Source organism: Macaca fascicularis, chromosome 7, assembly GCF_037993035.2.
Source record: "Macaca fascicularis isolate 582-1 chromosome 7, T2T-MFA8v1.1".
Taxonomy (NCBI): Eukaryota; Metazoa; Chordata; class Mammalia; order Primates; family Cercopithecidae; genus Macaca; species Macaca fascicularis.
In genome coordinates this window covers 9057110-9073820 of record NC_088381.1, presented here as the reverse complement: position 1 = coordinate 9073820, position 16711 = coordinate 9057110, and the positions used below count along the sequence as shown (strand labels likewise).

The 16711-nt window shown below is 40.1% G+C and overlaps 1 protein-coding gene across 19 annotated transcripts in view; it reads left to right on the top strand.

Annotated features, from left to right (window-relative positions):
• The window catches only part of FMN1 (formin 1), a 419977-nt gene that overhangs the window by 388940 nt on the left and 14326 nt on the right, over positions 1 to 16711 (top strand). For all 19 annotated transcript variants that reach the window (XM_073995420.1, XM_073995415.1, XM_073995421.1 and 16 more), the window contains one exon: positions 909 to 1058. In XM_073995420.1, coding sequence (XP_073851521.1) covers positions 909 to 1058 — 150 coding nt within the window. The remainder of the gene's footprint in view (positions 1 to 908; positions 1059 to 16711) is intronic.

Sequence of the window (16711 nt, the reverse complement as noted above, 5' to 3'; positions counted from 1 at the left end):
GCTCATGGCAAATGAGCTTGTGAGGCTTGGGGCAGGTGGGGGTGAGGGCGAAAGATTGAGTTCAAAGCTATAAATTGCCGCAAAGCTAGTGCCTCCAAGAAGGGCTGCTTGGGAGGCCCAGGTAGTCTGGTGTGCAGTGAGCCTCGCTGGGATAGGTCTTACTGATATCTGGGAATCCACTCTGGAAAAATGGGACTCTTTACTGACCAGATTGGAGATCATTTTTCAAGATCAGAAATGGTTTTTCATCCAAAACTTGCTATGCCTACAACTGTATCTATTTTTATACATCGGTGGTTTGTATTCTTGTGTCATATTAAGTTTTAAAAGGTAGCCCTCCTGAAGATCATATCATCTACATGTCTTATTTTACCCTTGAGAAAATTGAGAGTCAAAGATGCTGAGTGATTGACCCACGGTTACAAAGCCAGTATACACCAGAATAAGGATAGAATGGATTTTCTTGCTTTTCTGTGAAGTATTTGACAGATTAATTATTCCCAATGAGCTCTCGAACCGACCGCTGCTAATGCTGCAGTCAGCGTGTCATCAGCCTTGCGTGTAATCACTAAACATAAAATGAAGAGCAGGGAAGAGACGAGAATCTGAGATGAAGAACAAACTCAAGACATTTTACCTACACAACCCCAGAAATGATACATGCTGATTTTATACAGATAAGATGTGCCCAGGAGCATCCCGATCAAGTTCCATTTTTTGGCACATCAGTTTGAGCAAATAGATTTTCTGAGGCTTACAATAAACTTCAGTAACTATGAGCCCTCAGCTTCTGTGTTAGAGAATTAAACACATGGGAAACTGCCCCCAGCATCCCCCTCCTAATGGGTTTTAGTGTTGAGAATTTCTCACCCTCTACCTCATTCCATTTCCCCCCCTACCTGTTGCAGTTTTGAAACAACAGTAGGATATTTTGGGATGAAGCCAAAGTCTGGTGAGAAGGAGATCACACCCAGCTACGTGTTTATGGTGTGGTACGAGTTCTGCAGTGACTTCAAGACAATTTGGAAACGGGAGAGTAAAAACATATCTAAAGAAAGGTAAGGTTCAAATGAAGATTTGAATGCCTCCTTCAGGAGCCTCGGAAACTGCACTCTTAAACCTATCAAAGTGTGTCTATATCACACGTGTCGATGTTTTCTTTCTGATCAAGTGGCCATCGGGAAAGGACTTTTGCCTCAGGGGTCGTAGGGAAATTCGGGGAAAGCTTGCTGTCCACAGGGGCAGATACGTTCACATGATCTGATAAGTTACACTTTCTTAACCCCTTCCAATTACTAGCTAGTAAATGAAAGGAGGGTTGTGCTAATTTGCAACAGATTGCTTCTCTGTGTATTTTCATGTTGGCCTGGGCTAAATGAGGCAGCCTTGCTGTCGCAGACAGTATAGACAAATAAAAGTGAATGCTTTTCCCATTAATATACTGAACTTGCATCAAAGGAAAATCTCTGTGACTCAGGCCACACTTCACACAGCGTGGAAGCCCCACATTGGATTTACAGCGCCACTTCTGACTCCCCGTATCCTGCTGCGGACATCAAACTACGTGCCGCTCGGCCTCATTGCAGCCCCCGATTTTATTAGCTGGGGGTAGAAGAAAAACCTCAACTCTGAATATAGACGGGGTGTGTGTGTGTGTGTGTTCGTTTTCCTTAGAGAGATTGAATTTGCCCCTATTTATCGGAAAAAAGCATTTCTGCCTGATCATTTTTGTGATTGAGTTGCCACTGTTCTGGAAGGGGTGTCGTGGATTTAAACTTCAAACAGGTCTCACTGCTACTCCTGTGGAACAGATGTATGAGAATGGCATTCAAAACAGAGTGGAGGGAGACTAAAAATTCCTCAGCATAAGGAAAATGATATATTTAATTACAGCATCTACATTTTACTAACCTTTGAGGCCTGACATTCCATAATTCAGTATTCTTGTTCTTCACTTTGTAATCAAAGAAAAGATATATACATAATATATTTATAGACACATCACAACCTACTCTAGTATATTTCACCTTAAAACACTAGTAAGAGGATCAAAATTGTGAGATTTTTGACCTAGTGTTAGTCTCCAAATATTTTCTCAGGGAGCTAAAAAAAGAAAAAGGCCTTCTTTCTTTCCAGGGAAGTTAGCTTTAAAAACGTTTATCAACACATCTTCCCATCATTACTTTTTTGGGAACATGGGAATTAAACTGAATCTATCCATTATATAGATAAAACTGAAGCAGAGAAAAGTACCATTGTTGAGAAAATAGGTCGTTGATAATAACATGAAAAAAATCCTAAAAATCTTGGCACCAAACTCGTAGCTCTTGCCCTGCAATCACTTATTTAGCCTTTTAAAGTAAGCTAAAATAAGTTTCTCTGGAATCAATTCTCTTACAAAAATGCTATTCTTATAGCAGCATAGGAGCTGGCCAGTCTGCCCTCCAGGTCCACACACCTTAAGGCTGGGACATCCAGCAGCGGGCCTGGAATGGACAGCCTTTGCTTAAGAATTTGCACCTCAGATTTTGAGCACAGTCCTTAGTATATTTGTCCTTGGGGCCCTAAAAATGGTCTAAAACAAGCAAAAGACTAACAGAGAAGGCAATTATTTGCTTTATATGTTAGGATCTTCTGTTGAAATACTGAACTGTATTCCAAATTAAAGAGTGTTCTCTATCATAGAAGTTAGAGCAAAGAAACTGGGACTGTGTCATAGAGGTGGTATCCAGAAGTCCTTCAAAATGACAGTATCTCTGATTCCCAGCCACGGGCATTTGTGGCATTGCTTCCTGGGTGCAGCTGTTGAATTGCCTGCTTCACACTCTGTAAACCAGCCCCTTTACAGGGTCATGACCTCACAAGACCCTTTTCAGTTCTTCTCATTTCGCAGTTTCAGGAGACCCTTCCTTCCAGCCATGCTCTGTGAGGATGGATCACCAAGTCTCTACCCTAAAACAACATCTCTGAACGCTGATGATGACCAATAAAATATTTCTGGAGGCAGCAGCATGGTTAGGAAAATCTGTGTGTTAAGAAATACTAGCACATTATGTGTGTTACTGCTCAGCCGTTTAAACAAGCTGATTAATATCCAGGGTTTTCTTAAAATGCTGCAGTGAGAACTTTGTTAGTGTCCTCTGTCTGCTAAGGATTTTAGCTTCTTACCTGTTAGAATCACACATTCACTACGGCAAAATAAGCAAATTAACTGGAATTTTTCTATTATAATTAAATGAGTAACACTATAATTGCTTTGTTTTGACATCTGTTTAATGATATTTGATATTGTAGTTTCAATTATACTTTTCCCGGAAACCCAATATATCCCAACAACCCTAAGCATCAGGAGGCAACATAACATCATTAACAAGGGCATCCTAAAAAATCAAATTCATAGCCAAAATAAAAACCTGATCATGTGTAATTATAAAGAAAAAAACTAGTGTGGGATCTCATCAGAAAAATTAACTCACTTAATTTTTAAATATATTTGAAGGCCAACTAAGTGCTCAAAATCATTGGAAAAATTAAGAATCAGTAGTAGCATTTTCAGAGGGACAGGTTTCATGGAAAATAGTGTTTTGTTTAAATTCTACTTCCAAATGAAATGGAAGTGTTGAAAACAACCTAGGCCACTCAAGGTTAATTTTAGGTGGTGGAGAATATTTACTTTTCCTATTTAGGATAGTTTTCATGAGTACACATTAGTTTGATGCAAAATTGAGATGAATGCATCTTCATAACAAGATAACTTCCCCTCATAAAATCCAGAATAATTTCTAAACTTACAAATGACCACATAAAAACGTGCTAAGTTCTTGTGCTTTGTGAGTGAACAATAACCTTATTAAAACTGGTGTCAGAGCACAGCTCTGTGGTTCAGTAGAGGAAACCGTGTTTCACTAGGGAATATGGTTTACCTGGAGATTAACTATATCTCTGGAAGAGCAATCTACTGTGTCGTGGTATATTAATGGCTTTCAATTTTCCTTGGCATTCAAGCCAGTCTTAAGCAAAAGAGCAAACTTCTGAGCCCAGGCACAAATCTGAAAGCGCCACTTTCTAGACATGCAGTCTGTGACCCACTCAGTCATTGTGCTGCCCCTGGTATCAGGACTCATCTTTCGGTGAAGCATCCCAGGTCCCGTCTCTTATCCCTTCTGAATACATGCGGGGCTGAGCAGTGTAAAAAAAGAGCTGGAGACAGCTGAAAATAGGCGTTTTTACCCTTCATCCCCCCACCCCCACCCCCATTAATTGGCTATGTGATCTTGGGGCCAGTCACTTAATCACTGGGAACCCAATTGTCACATCTGTAAAATATAAGTATTAGGATGAAGCAGGAATGAAATGGTGACTGTGAGCTCTTCTAGCTCAAAATCTCTATGAATCTAGAAGCTACTGTTGTAATTTTCTGAGGAACTGGTGTTTCGCTTCTGCCATAATGCCCCTCACCTTTGCTCTTGAGCTGTAGGGGCTCTATTGGACGATATTTCAAGCAACGACTTGCAGGTGAGTTGGGAGAGAGGTTAGGTGCCAGGAAGAACTTTCACTGCCCTCTTGAAATTGGTAAACGTCTGTAGCTGCCTTGCCTCACCTGAACCCCCAGTTCTTCTCATAAAATACTAATGTTGGCCTTTGTTTTGTTTTCTTTTGAGTTACTCAGGCTAGAGTGCCATGACGCAATCACAGCTCACTGCAGCCTTGACCTCCTGGGCTCAAGTGATCCTCCTGCCTTAGCTTACTGAGTAGCTGGGACTACAGATGTGCATCACCATACCTAGCTAATTTTATTTTTTACTTTTGTAGAAACAACATCTCACTATGTTGCGCAGGTTGGTCTCGAACTCTGGGCTCAAACAATCCTCCTGCCTTGGCCTCCCAAAGTGCTGGGATTACAGACATGAGCCACCAACGCCTGGTCCTAATGTTGTTCTTGAAGATCACGTTTTTTTATGGAGCGTGGACACAAAATATTTTTTTCTCTGCTTATCTGTATCCAACGTTGCATTTATGATGTATCATAATCCAAGGTTTATTTTATCCTCAGAAGCAGCTTTGCCTCACTTTTACCTTTTCACGCACTTTTGTATTTGTACCTCCTGATATCCAAACATTCAATGAATTTTTGGTACACGCATTTCTTCCACCTGTTAAATCAATAGATTATCCAAGTATATGCATAACTGCAAGGAGGTAACCTAATTTTGCTGATACCTTTATTGGCTCTTCTTTACTCTTTTTTTTTTTTTTTTTTTTTTTTTGCTCCTTAATCTGTGTGATAGGACCCTTGCTTACAAAACATTCCACCATTTAGGATATCCTAAGACTGCCCCCACCTATGCCCACGCATGCACACAAACCACTGCCTCCCACAAAATGAGCTGTGAATTTGCAAAAGGTACAGAAGGCCTAGGGGAGGCATGACTTCAGGAATAAAATCTGGGCACATAATTCACCCTGAGCCAAGGCAAACTTTCAAAGTGCCGTTTAAAAACCCCATAATGGGTAAGTAATGAGTGAATGAGAAGTTTGGTGAATTTTATGTGAAATGAAAATAAGAAATTTCACTATACACATAGCTATACTTTACACCATAGGGGAATGGATAGTTACTTTGTTTTTTCTTTTGGGGGCGGGGGCTGTTTTTTAAATTACCCAGCCACATACCAATAGGGTTTTTGTTTTAAATATATTACTTGCTGTTATTATGGGTGATTATGGAACTGCTGTACCCTTGACAGAAGATAGTTCAAAGCTGTTGTGAGGCTGTCCTGAAAGCTGTTCTCAGAGCTCCCTGCTGCTCAGGTCACTTCAGGACCAAGAGCTGGGGACTTGGAGACGCTGTCACTCAATCCACAAACCACCGACTGCAGTGTAGACACTATGGGAATTCTTCTCTTTACATGATAAACTTATTCCTAGAAAAAGCTACATAAGTAAAATTTTTATTTATTGAATTCTGCTTTACTACTGACATACATACATGATAATTTCAGTAACTTGTAGCATGTTAACTTTCTTTTCCTTGCCCTGTGTTATGTAGTTAAATGGCTTGAATTCATTTAACTACTAAAGAGCTGCTTATTTTTTAAAATCCCTTAATAATACAGTCACCCTCTAATTAATTGGCAAAACTTTGAATTTTCCTAAATCACATTTAAAAATGGTTCTGTGCAAATACACAAACAGTAAATGCTCCAAGACCTAACGGATAAACAGAATTATCATAATCACAAAGAATAGCCAGGCACAGTAGCTCACGCCTATAATCCCAGCACTTTTGGAGGCTGAGGTGGGTGATCACCTGAGGTCAGGAGTTCAAGATCAGCCTGGCCAACATGGTGAAACCTCGTCTCTACTAAAAATACAAAAATTGGCCGGGCATGGTGGCGGGTGCCTGTAATCCCAGCTACTCAGGAGGCTGAGGCAGGAGAATCACTTGAGCCTGCGAGGCGAAGGTTGCAGTGAGCCAAGATCGCGCCACTGCGCTCCAGCCTGGGCAACAGAGTGAGACCCTGTCTTGAAAAAGAAAAAGAAATCACAAAGAATAAAACCTGCTTATTCCCCAAGCAATAAATTTAAAACTATGTCTGCAAAATTGAAAATAGGCCATAAATAAGGAGAGAGGATAAACTAAAAAGCTGTAAGAATTACAGGATCATTGGTTTAAAAAAACTATACACATCTCTTGGCCCTCTCTTCTCTGAAAGAACCATCCCATCTCTTCTTTTCCCTTCTAACTTCTTTTAAAAGAATAATTTACGTTTATTTCCTTATTTCCTTTTTCATACCACACACTCCTTCCTGTCTCGGTAAGTAGAACGTCTTGGCTGCCATAACAGAGACCAAAATAACTGTTGCTTAAACAAAGGAAAAATTAATTTTCCTCTGGCATAACAATCTGAATGCAAGGAGTTTGGATGTCAGGAACCTGGTTTTCTTCTCTTTTGTGGCTGCCATCCTTAAGGTAAGGTCCTTATTCCCAAGGTGTAAGGGGGCACACGTCAAGTCTACCACCACCGATGCTGCTGAGTTCCTGCCAGTGGGAAGGGGACTGCACAGCCTTTCCTTTTAATATTAAATAGCACGAACTGGAAGGTGCACACATCACTTCCACTTTATCCCATTGGGCAGAACTTAGTCTCATGGCCATACACAAGGGAGACCAGGAAATGCATTAGCTGGGAGCCATGTCCCCGCTAAAGACTCACGGTTTCTATTACTAAAGGAAGCAGGAGAACTGCATATTGAGACTGTTACCAGACTGTGTCACATTTCCTAGATGTGAAATCACATGACTCCTCCTAACTCTTTGCCACTGCTAGTTTTTGACACTGATGGTAGTTTCCTCCATCTCGAAATGCCTCATTGCTCTGATAGTATATTCGGTCTCTCTGCGAAGGTGACTGCTCCCCTTCTTCATCTCCCTCCTTAACTCCTCTGTTTCTTCTATTCCTTAGGTGTGGGCCTTACCCAAGGTAAAATCTCAGTGTTCCTCTTTTCTACTGTATACTCTCTGTGTAGCTAGTCCCAACTGTTTTCACAGCTTCACCTATCACCTCATTCCCAAGGCCTCCCAGGTTTTAGACCTAAATTTCCTACTGCACACTAAACGGTATACCCAACCTTCATCTGCAATTCAGTATGTCTCCGTTGGAAATTATTCTGTCTCAACTAAGGCCTATTCCTCTTAGGCTCCCTAACTTTCAATTGCAACACTATCCTCCTCCTCGTAGCAAAAGGCAGGCTGGAAATGAGAATGATCTTTACTGCTACAAAATTTATTTTTCATCTATTTCTGACTCTTTACAGTTTTGCCTCCCTCATGGTGATTGTTCTTTACCCTGTATTTGAGGTGTCTCTGCCCTAGTTCAGTAGTCTATCATCTCTCACTTGGATTATTGAAACATCCTTCTAACTCTTCTGTCTGCCTAGAGGTTTTCTATTTCCTCTTTAAATGTCCCTGAATATTGCATCCAATTATCTTTCCAAAACAGAAGTTAGATCATACTTATCTCTTTAAACATATTCTGTGGTTTTTCATTGCTCATGAAATAAATGAAAGATAATTAGCCATGGTTGGTACTTTAATTTATTAACATACTGAGTTCTCACAACAGCCTTGGGGGAAAAAAAAAAAAAAAAGGTTTATTGCTATTTCACAGCTAAGCATGAGAGAATAAATGGATTTCCAATATCATAGTTTCATTAATAAACAGAATGAGGATAAGAACCTAGGTCTTTTTTTTTTTACACTAAAGTTGAGTTCTTTCAAGAACTTCATACTCTCTCCCAAATTATAGCATGCCCTCTGAGAACCTGCCCTAAACTCACTATAGCCTCATCCCTCCCTGCACCTACTGTGACCACTCACTGTCTCACACCTGCAATTTCTTTCCTCGTGTTCTCATTGGATAATTTCTTCATATCGCATTGCCCCCCATTATTTCCTGCTGATCAAAATAGAGTCGTCCTTCAAGGACTGCCTCCAGAAACCAGGTTCTATAGAAATTTTCTGAAATCTCTCTTAATAAAAGAATTAGCTTTTCCTATGAGTTCTGACGGCATTTTCTTCTTGCCCTCCTTTAGCATTTAACTCATTCCAGCTTGTTATTTTAGCAGTTGATGTGTATCTTTCCACTTCTAGGACACAAGCCTGTTTGCTGTCTCTTGTGTGGTGCATTCTCTAGCACACAGCTAGATATTGAAAGAGCATTGAAGATCCTGGCTGGTATAAGAGTTTGGAGGAAGAACTGATCCAAAGGAAATGTGGAAGCTACAGGGAGCTTTGAGGAGACACTTAGCCGTAATCAGGACCACCCTAAGCCGAGAGTTTTAGAGGAGATTCAGAAGCCGGTGGGGCAGTGTTAGAGATCAGCAGCTCCCATACCTGGCAGATCTCCCAAGTCACCTGGAGGCCATTGTAAAACTGTAAACAGAGCTACTGAATCAGAATACCAGAGTGTAGAGTCTAGAAATCTGTGGTTTTAGAAACTCCCCACAGAGAGGGCAGAGCAAGAGCACATTTCGTGTTTAGTTTTCCTTAATAAATGCCTTGGCTTCACCATCCTCTTGTTTACATGTACCAGGTGAGCTTTGGAGATGAGAGATTGACACCTTCCTAGTAATTTCTTACCTTCAGCCAAGTTTAGGAACTCCTGGGCTCAGGTGATCTCACAATTGTCTTCCAACCCTGACTTCCTGCAGTTTGAAGTAGAAAATGAGCTGGGCATTGACAGAGCAGATGAATTTGGCTACATAGACCTGGGGGTTTACATTATAAAGATGCGAACTTGGGTGACTCAACACGCTTTTGGAGGAATCACACGCAGTGTTATTCCTGGGATCAGCCTAACTAACTGCCCTCTTTCCTGTGCTTCCTTCTTTGAGTGCTTGGTCTACTCCAGTCTCTTGTGTATTTGCACATTCCGATAATATAAATTTGCAGCACTTAATTTAAACACATAGAATCATGTGTCACTTAACTAGTGGGATACATTTGTGAGAAATGCATTGTTAGGTGATGTCATCATTGTGCAAACATTATAGAGTGTACTTAAACAAACCTAGATGGTGTAGCCTACTTCACACCTAGGCTATAGGGCATAACCTATTGTTCTTAGGCTACAAACCTGTACAGCAGGTCACTGTACTGAGTATAATTGTAACACAATGGTATTTGTGTATCTAAACACAGAAAAGGTACAGTAAAAATATAGTATAAAAGATAGAAAATGGTACACCTGTGTAGGGCACTTAACCATGAATGGAGCTCACAGAATTGGAAATTGCTCTGGGTGAGTCAGTGAGTGAGTGGTGGGTGAATCTGAAGGCCTAGAATATAACTGTACCCTATTTTTTTATGTTTATAACTAAAACATGTTTATAACTACACACTGTACATTTAGGCTACACTAAATTTATTTTTATAATAAAGTAATTGTGCCACAACATTATGGTAGCTATGACTTCACTAGGCAATAGGAATTTTTGAGCTTCATTATAACCTTATGGGACTACCATCATATATGAGGTCTGTTTTTGACCGAAATGGAATTATGCAGTGTGTGACTGTACTTTATAATATTTATATAAAGGCATAATTTTAAAATATCTATTATGTCTCAAGTGATATACAAACTATGAAACTCTATTCTGGAAAAATTTACTGATCACATACTGTGTCCTTCATGAAGGGTTCTCCAATCTGTGTGATCTGTGTGAGCTCTCTTACCTCCAGAATTTTGGGGGTTTGCTATGTCTTCAATTTTGGCATTTAATGATTTGGTTTTTTATTTATTTGGTTATAAACACTTTTTCTTTTGGATAAATCATAGCCCCTAGAAGATAATTACGATGTCTTGTACTACTTTGTTTTCTCTGTAGCACCTTGTTTTTCCTTATATATAGTAGATACTGAGTTAGTATTCGTTGAACAAATAAATAATCACTGTGGGTTTGTTTTTTTTTTTTTTTTTTTTTTTTGCCATGTTGAAACTGGTTGCAAGATTTGCTGTCTGCTGCTGATAGATGAAAAATCCTATTTATTTGGGTTTTGGTGGTAGAAGTCCCTGAACATATCCGATATGGGTTGCTTCTTCCCAAGAATCTAAAATCTTAATAGCTTTGTTAAAGAGAACAGACATGTTCAGAACAAGAAAGATTAGTTAATGGAGTAAAACAATCGCCAGCTCTGTTCTTGACTGTATTACTTTCAATTTGTTTAGAAAAAAACAAGGAAGTGGAGATCCTTTGGATTCATGGCTATGCCAAGCCTCAAACCTCTTTGGAGCTCAAATCAAAACCTTAGAGCGCATCTGTCCACACTCTATTTCCCTAGCTTGGCAGAGAACAATGGAAACCTAAAGTATGTCTCCTTCATTCAGCCTAGAATATTTCTAAATTACTTATCTGTGGGACTCCTGACAGCTCCTGCCTTGGGCAGAGATGCAGCAGGGGGCTGCCTGGGTAGGATGATTTGAGGGGCGCCAGAGAGGCTCCCTACTCCAGACAATCTTCCCTATTTCCTCACCCCTTTGTTCCAGTCACCCGTGCAAACAGGCTGTCAGTGCTAGTTTTTGGTGAGACTCCATAGGTGGTATAGGTTTCAAAACCAAAAGAGGGGGGAGTTGGCATCTGCTAGCACATGCATGTCTTCATTATCAGGATTGGGAATGTCTTCCAAAGACTAATGCATTTCAATTAAATTTGGAAATTTATGACACAGGGCTGATTTCAGTTTTCAAACTGTCTCCCAGACTACTCTCCCTAAATGAGGAAATGAACGCGATGCTGTTACCTTTCACTCTGCACCTAAATCGCTAGGTCGGCCCTGGGTGTTATGTCTACTAAGTGCAGAGTGATTGGCTTTAACTGATCATGCATTCCAGGGCAAGTCCAGGGCTCCCCAACTTCAACTCCCCTGTGGCCCAGGGGAGAAGCTCTGCAAACGGAAGAGGCCTTTGTTCTGCAATTAATCATTTGAAGTCAAAGTATGTTTGGGTACTACAAGTGATAGCTCACAAAAGCTATGAAGTGGCTGATCTGTGTAGCTGGTGAAATGCAGTCTCTAAGAGAAGTTTTTTACTTTTAAATAGGAAAATATCTTAGGAATAGAGTAGGGAAAATTGTCAGATTTAGATTTGACAAAGTACACAATTGGACAAAATAGAAGTAATATGCTAATTTATCATGGAATTTTGTTTTGTTTTGTTTTGTTTTAAGAGACAAGGTCTCACTCTTTTGCCCAGGCTAGAATGCAGTGGTGTCATCATAGTAACCTCCAATTCCTGGGATCAAGTGATCCTCCTGCGTCAGCCTCCTGACTAGTTAGGACTACAGGTACACATCATCATGCCCAACTCATTTTTTTAAAAAGCATTTTTTAGTACAGAGGTCTTGCTATATTGCCCAGGCTGGCCTTGAACTCCTAGCCTCAAGCAGTCCTCCTGCCTCAGCCTCCCAAAGCACTGGAATTGCGGGTGTGAGCCACCACGCCCAACTGGAATAACTTTTAAAGGCTAAATTCTGGTGTGTTAGGAGCTAAGCCTAAGATTACTTTGTACTCATATTCTTTCTTTCCTGCTGGTCTGTTTTATCATGGCTGCTAGTGAAACTGACCTGGGAGGCACAGGCAGTGGTTGGTGCCAGAGTGGTCAGAGCCAAAGGTCAGATGGGAGAGTGTGTCTGTGTAAGTATGTGGCCCTGTTGGCCTGCCTGGGATACATGAACTTGGGGTTATCGTTTATGGCTCTTTTCTCTTAGTTTTATTTTTCTACCCTTTGAAAACATTCCACATAGGCTAGTCAGTGATGTTTTCATCAGCTGCTGCAGCAAGGAAAAAGCTTCCCTTTAAATTGAGAAGTCAATGAGTTTGGTTTTTTTTTTATTTCTTATTAACAGTAGAGAGTGACTTTACTTATTTCATTGACTTTTATAGCAATTAACCATGTGCGATAGTTATGTCAGGAATTCGGAAATGCCTCATGAGTGAATGTTGTCAAGAAGGATAGAAATGAGAGTGGTCCTCACAGCCCTGGTCAGGGCTCTGTGATCGCACTTATTTAGAACCAAAGTTGGACATTAGTCCCTTTTCGCCTGGAGAAGCAATTTGTCTCTGTGAACTGGAGTCCGTACCTTGTGTAGACTCGAGGAGTATCAAAAGACCTGAACAAACTATGTAGAGTGGACAGAACGTTACTTCTGATGTTCAGGCTACCACGCAGTGGTTGGAGGGATGGCTGGACTTAGCCATATCCCTCTGAAAGCATATTTAAAACAGCCCTTACGGTGTTAATACCATCTATGCTTCAGGTAAGCCTAATGAGGAAAAGATCAAAATGTTGCCCTCAGTCTTCTCTATTCAAAGTGCCATAAACCATGTGATATTGAGCTTTCTGAGGCAAGAAAGCCATTTCCACGATGCCCCGAAGTCTATGTGCTATTCCCTGTATCTTGGCCTGATGTGACTTAGTTCAAAGCTGCAAGGAGATCATGGCAAAGGAGTGAATATTCACTCCTTGTTGTATTTCATCCTTGAAGCTCTTTATACCCCTTTTCTGACTTTTTCTTCTGAAGGGAGACCGTAGGAGTGTCATTATTTGGTCATAGAAGCTGTCCCTGGTAATGACTGGTAAGGCAAAGCTATGTTGGGTAGTCAGACCGGTGAGTCATTTATTTTACAGGTGTGATCTTCAGTGAGGGCCAATACCTTTTCTGTACCAAGGAAACCTTATTCACCATTCCAAAGGACCACAGGCCAGAATTGACTGAGCCAGTTGCAAAAATGTATTTTTTGCATGTTCCTTTGTTTATCATGTTACTCCATGTATTTTTGAACAGTCATGAGAATGAAGAGCTCTTGCATTTATTAGAGAGATTCTGAACTCCTGTCTTTACATTTAGTGGTGCAGCACTTGGACCTTCAGTTTTTTTCATCCTTTTTTTTAGGGAACGTGGACATTCCCTGTGGCATACTGACTTAAAGGCACATTACCTGTTGGTGCACATATGCCTCTAGCCTGTAGAAAGCCCACAGTATGCCATAGGCTCTCCCAAAAGATGAGGCTGTAACAGTGCAGAGCCTAAATCTCTAAAAAGAAAGGCATGCTACTTTTTGAACATAGTTCACCTAGCTGCCTGTAACCCCTGCTCCCTGATGAGTTGAAGAAAAAAAAAATGATTTTGTAGTGGTTCTAATGTGAAAGCAAAGATTACAGTCAACTTCTTTTTTTTTTTTTTTTTTTTTTTAATTTTTTTAATTTTTTGAGACAGAGTCTCACTCTGTCACCCAGGCTGGAGTGCAGTGGCACAATCTCAGCTCACTGCAGGCTCCACCTCCCGGGTTCACGCCGTTCTCCTGCCTCAGCCCCCCAAGTAGCTGGGACTACAGGCACCCACCACCACACCCGGCTAATTTTTTGTATTTTTAGTAGAGACGGGGATTTACTGGTTTAGCCAGGATGGTCTGAATCTCCTGATCTCGTGATCCGCCCATCTCGGCCTCCCAAAGTGCTGGGATTACAGGCGTGAGCCACTGTGTCTGACCAGGTTATAATCAACTACAGAGGCAAGAGTAGGCAAGAACATCTGAGGACATGACTCACTTTCTCATCTCATACTTGTGTCTTTCCTCAGTAGTTGGCAGCACTTGGTATTTACCGGGGCTCCCAGTAACTCCTTAGGGAGCATATGCATGATAGAAGGAGGAAAAGATTAAGTTTTCAAAAATTTTACTGAGACATTTATGAATTGAGAATATGTGTGTTCTTTCTCTGACATGTTTGTATGTTTTTTTCCTATATTTCCAAATTATTTTGTAAGGATTGCCATATAACCTTTATTTATTTTTTTATTTTTATCAATACAGGAGGTACATGAATTTGTACAGGTTTGTTACACGGATATATTTCATAGTGGCAGGGTTTGGGCTTCTAGTGTATCCATCACCTGAAGAGTGAACCTTGTACCCAAAAGGTTATTTGTTGACCCTTACTGTCTTCCCACTCTCCTCCCTTTCTAATAATCCCCAGTGTCTGTTATTTCCCTCTATATGTCCATGTGTAACCACTGTTTAGCTCCCACTTACAAGTGAGACCATGCAGTATTTGATTTTCTCTTTCTGAGTTATTTCACTTAGGATAATGGTCTGAAGCTCCATCTATGTTGCTGCCATGGACATGATTTCATTCTTTTTATGACTGCATAGTATTTCATGGTGTAGGTGATCCACATTTTCTTTGTCCAGTCACCTACCGATGGACATTAGAGCCGACATCTAGGCCAGAAACAAAAATAAGTCCACAAACAGTGAGGAGGTCGAGCATGGATGCCGCTAGAAACTGTCTAACCAGCAAATTTTCTTTGATTAAATGCAAAAAGCCCTTACCTCGTAAGTGGGAGAGAGACATTCCAGACTTGGGACAAAGTTACATGACCTCCCTGAGTCCTAGTCTCCTTGTGGGCAAAGTAATGTGGATACTTTTCAGTATCTTGGAATCTATACATAAGATGACATGTGTAAATATTTAGCACATTTGGGTGGCCTTGAGCATCTTTTCTTTTTCCTTATTTAAGACTCAGTCAGCTAATCAGTAACTGGAACTATACTTCTAAATGTTTTTATAGTTTTTTCCCAAGGATAAATGCAAAAAGCAATCATTTTATAACTCTTGAGTATTTACTAAACATTTAAACTGTTTAAGGCAGAAAAACAAAAGTTATCAATGCATGTCATTTGTCACATAGATGCTAAGAACTGACTTGTGCATGGTACAGTGCTGGGTAAAGGAACAAGGAGAGGTCCCAAATATGGATAAGTCCTGCTCATTGTCCTCAAGTCATTCCAATGGTTTAAGAAAAATAAGACACCTACTCAGTTCTAAGATGAAATGCCTTAAGTACCTTAAGAGAGGCACAAAGTGCTTTGTCACTTAAGAAAAGAGCAATTACTTCTGGCTAAGAGAGATGAAGGAAGCTTTCGTGACTTTGACACTTAAGCTGTAAACAGAAGCATGGGAAGAATTTGAATGCATGGAAATGACTCAGACAGTCATTGGGGGAACAGTAAAAGCAAGATGCAAAGGTGAGAAAAAGCCATGTGCAAAGAATGTAAGGCGTTTGGGTGGGTCATGGAACACATGGAGTGAGGTGAAGGAAAAGAGGCTTGATCAGTAACCACATATAGTACTTTCTTTAATTTTTATAGCAACACTGTTATTAGGTGTGGTATTATTCACACTTTTAAGAGATGAGGAAGTTGAGGTTCAGGGGATTACGTGATTTCTCCAAAGATACTCAGCTAATTAAACCGGCCTACTATGAATACAATAGATCTGGGTCTGAAGAGGTAAGATAGACAAGTAAACTAGGTTTATAACGGGGAGATTGGATTGCCAATCCAAAATCATAAGATTTTGGATCCTATGATATAGTCCAGGAATTGGCAAACTGCAGCCTCTGAGCCAGATCTGGCCCACTACCAGTATTTGTCAATAAAATCTGTTAGAACAGGGCATTGCCTGGTTGTTGATGTATTTGTCTGATGGCTACTTTCACACTGCAACAGCAGAATTAATTTATTGTCCAGTGCACAAGTAAGAATGTTGAATTCATTGTCACTAACCTGTGCCTGTGGGTGGGGAGATGCGATTACTAAAACTGTGTTTTAAGCAAATTGTATAACATTAGCTAGATAAAGAGCTAAGCTACTCAGCCACTTACAGATGCCAACAAGTATGTGATTAATATTAAGCAAGGTATTTTTTATTTGAAGCATGGAAGAAAAAGCATATTTTTTAAATGTCTCAGTTGATCTTTAAGTATTTACTATTTTGAAGATTTTTTTTTGAAGAAATTTTAAAAATAAAAATACAAAAGAACATATCACACCCATGTTCCCACTACCTAGAATTATAACTATTAACATTCATCATATATTCTTTAAGATTTTAAATTTAAAAGTGAAGTATTACAGATAAAATGAAATTCTACTTGGCATGTTATTGTCGGTGTCATTCTCTTCCCAGATCTTTCTAGCAATAACCTCTGTCATGAAATTATTGAGTATCTTTCTAGTCTATTTTGAATACTTTTATATGTGTGTATCCGTATATAAATACAGATAGATGTTTGTATGTATGGGTTCAATTTAAAATTATACGCACAATGTAGCATACTGCCTGCAAAGTAGCAATAGCAGCTTACA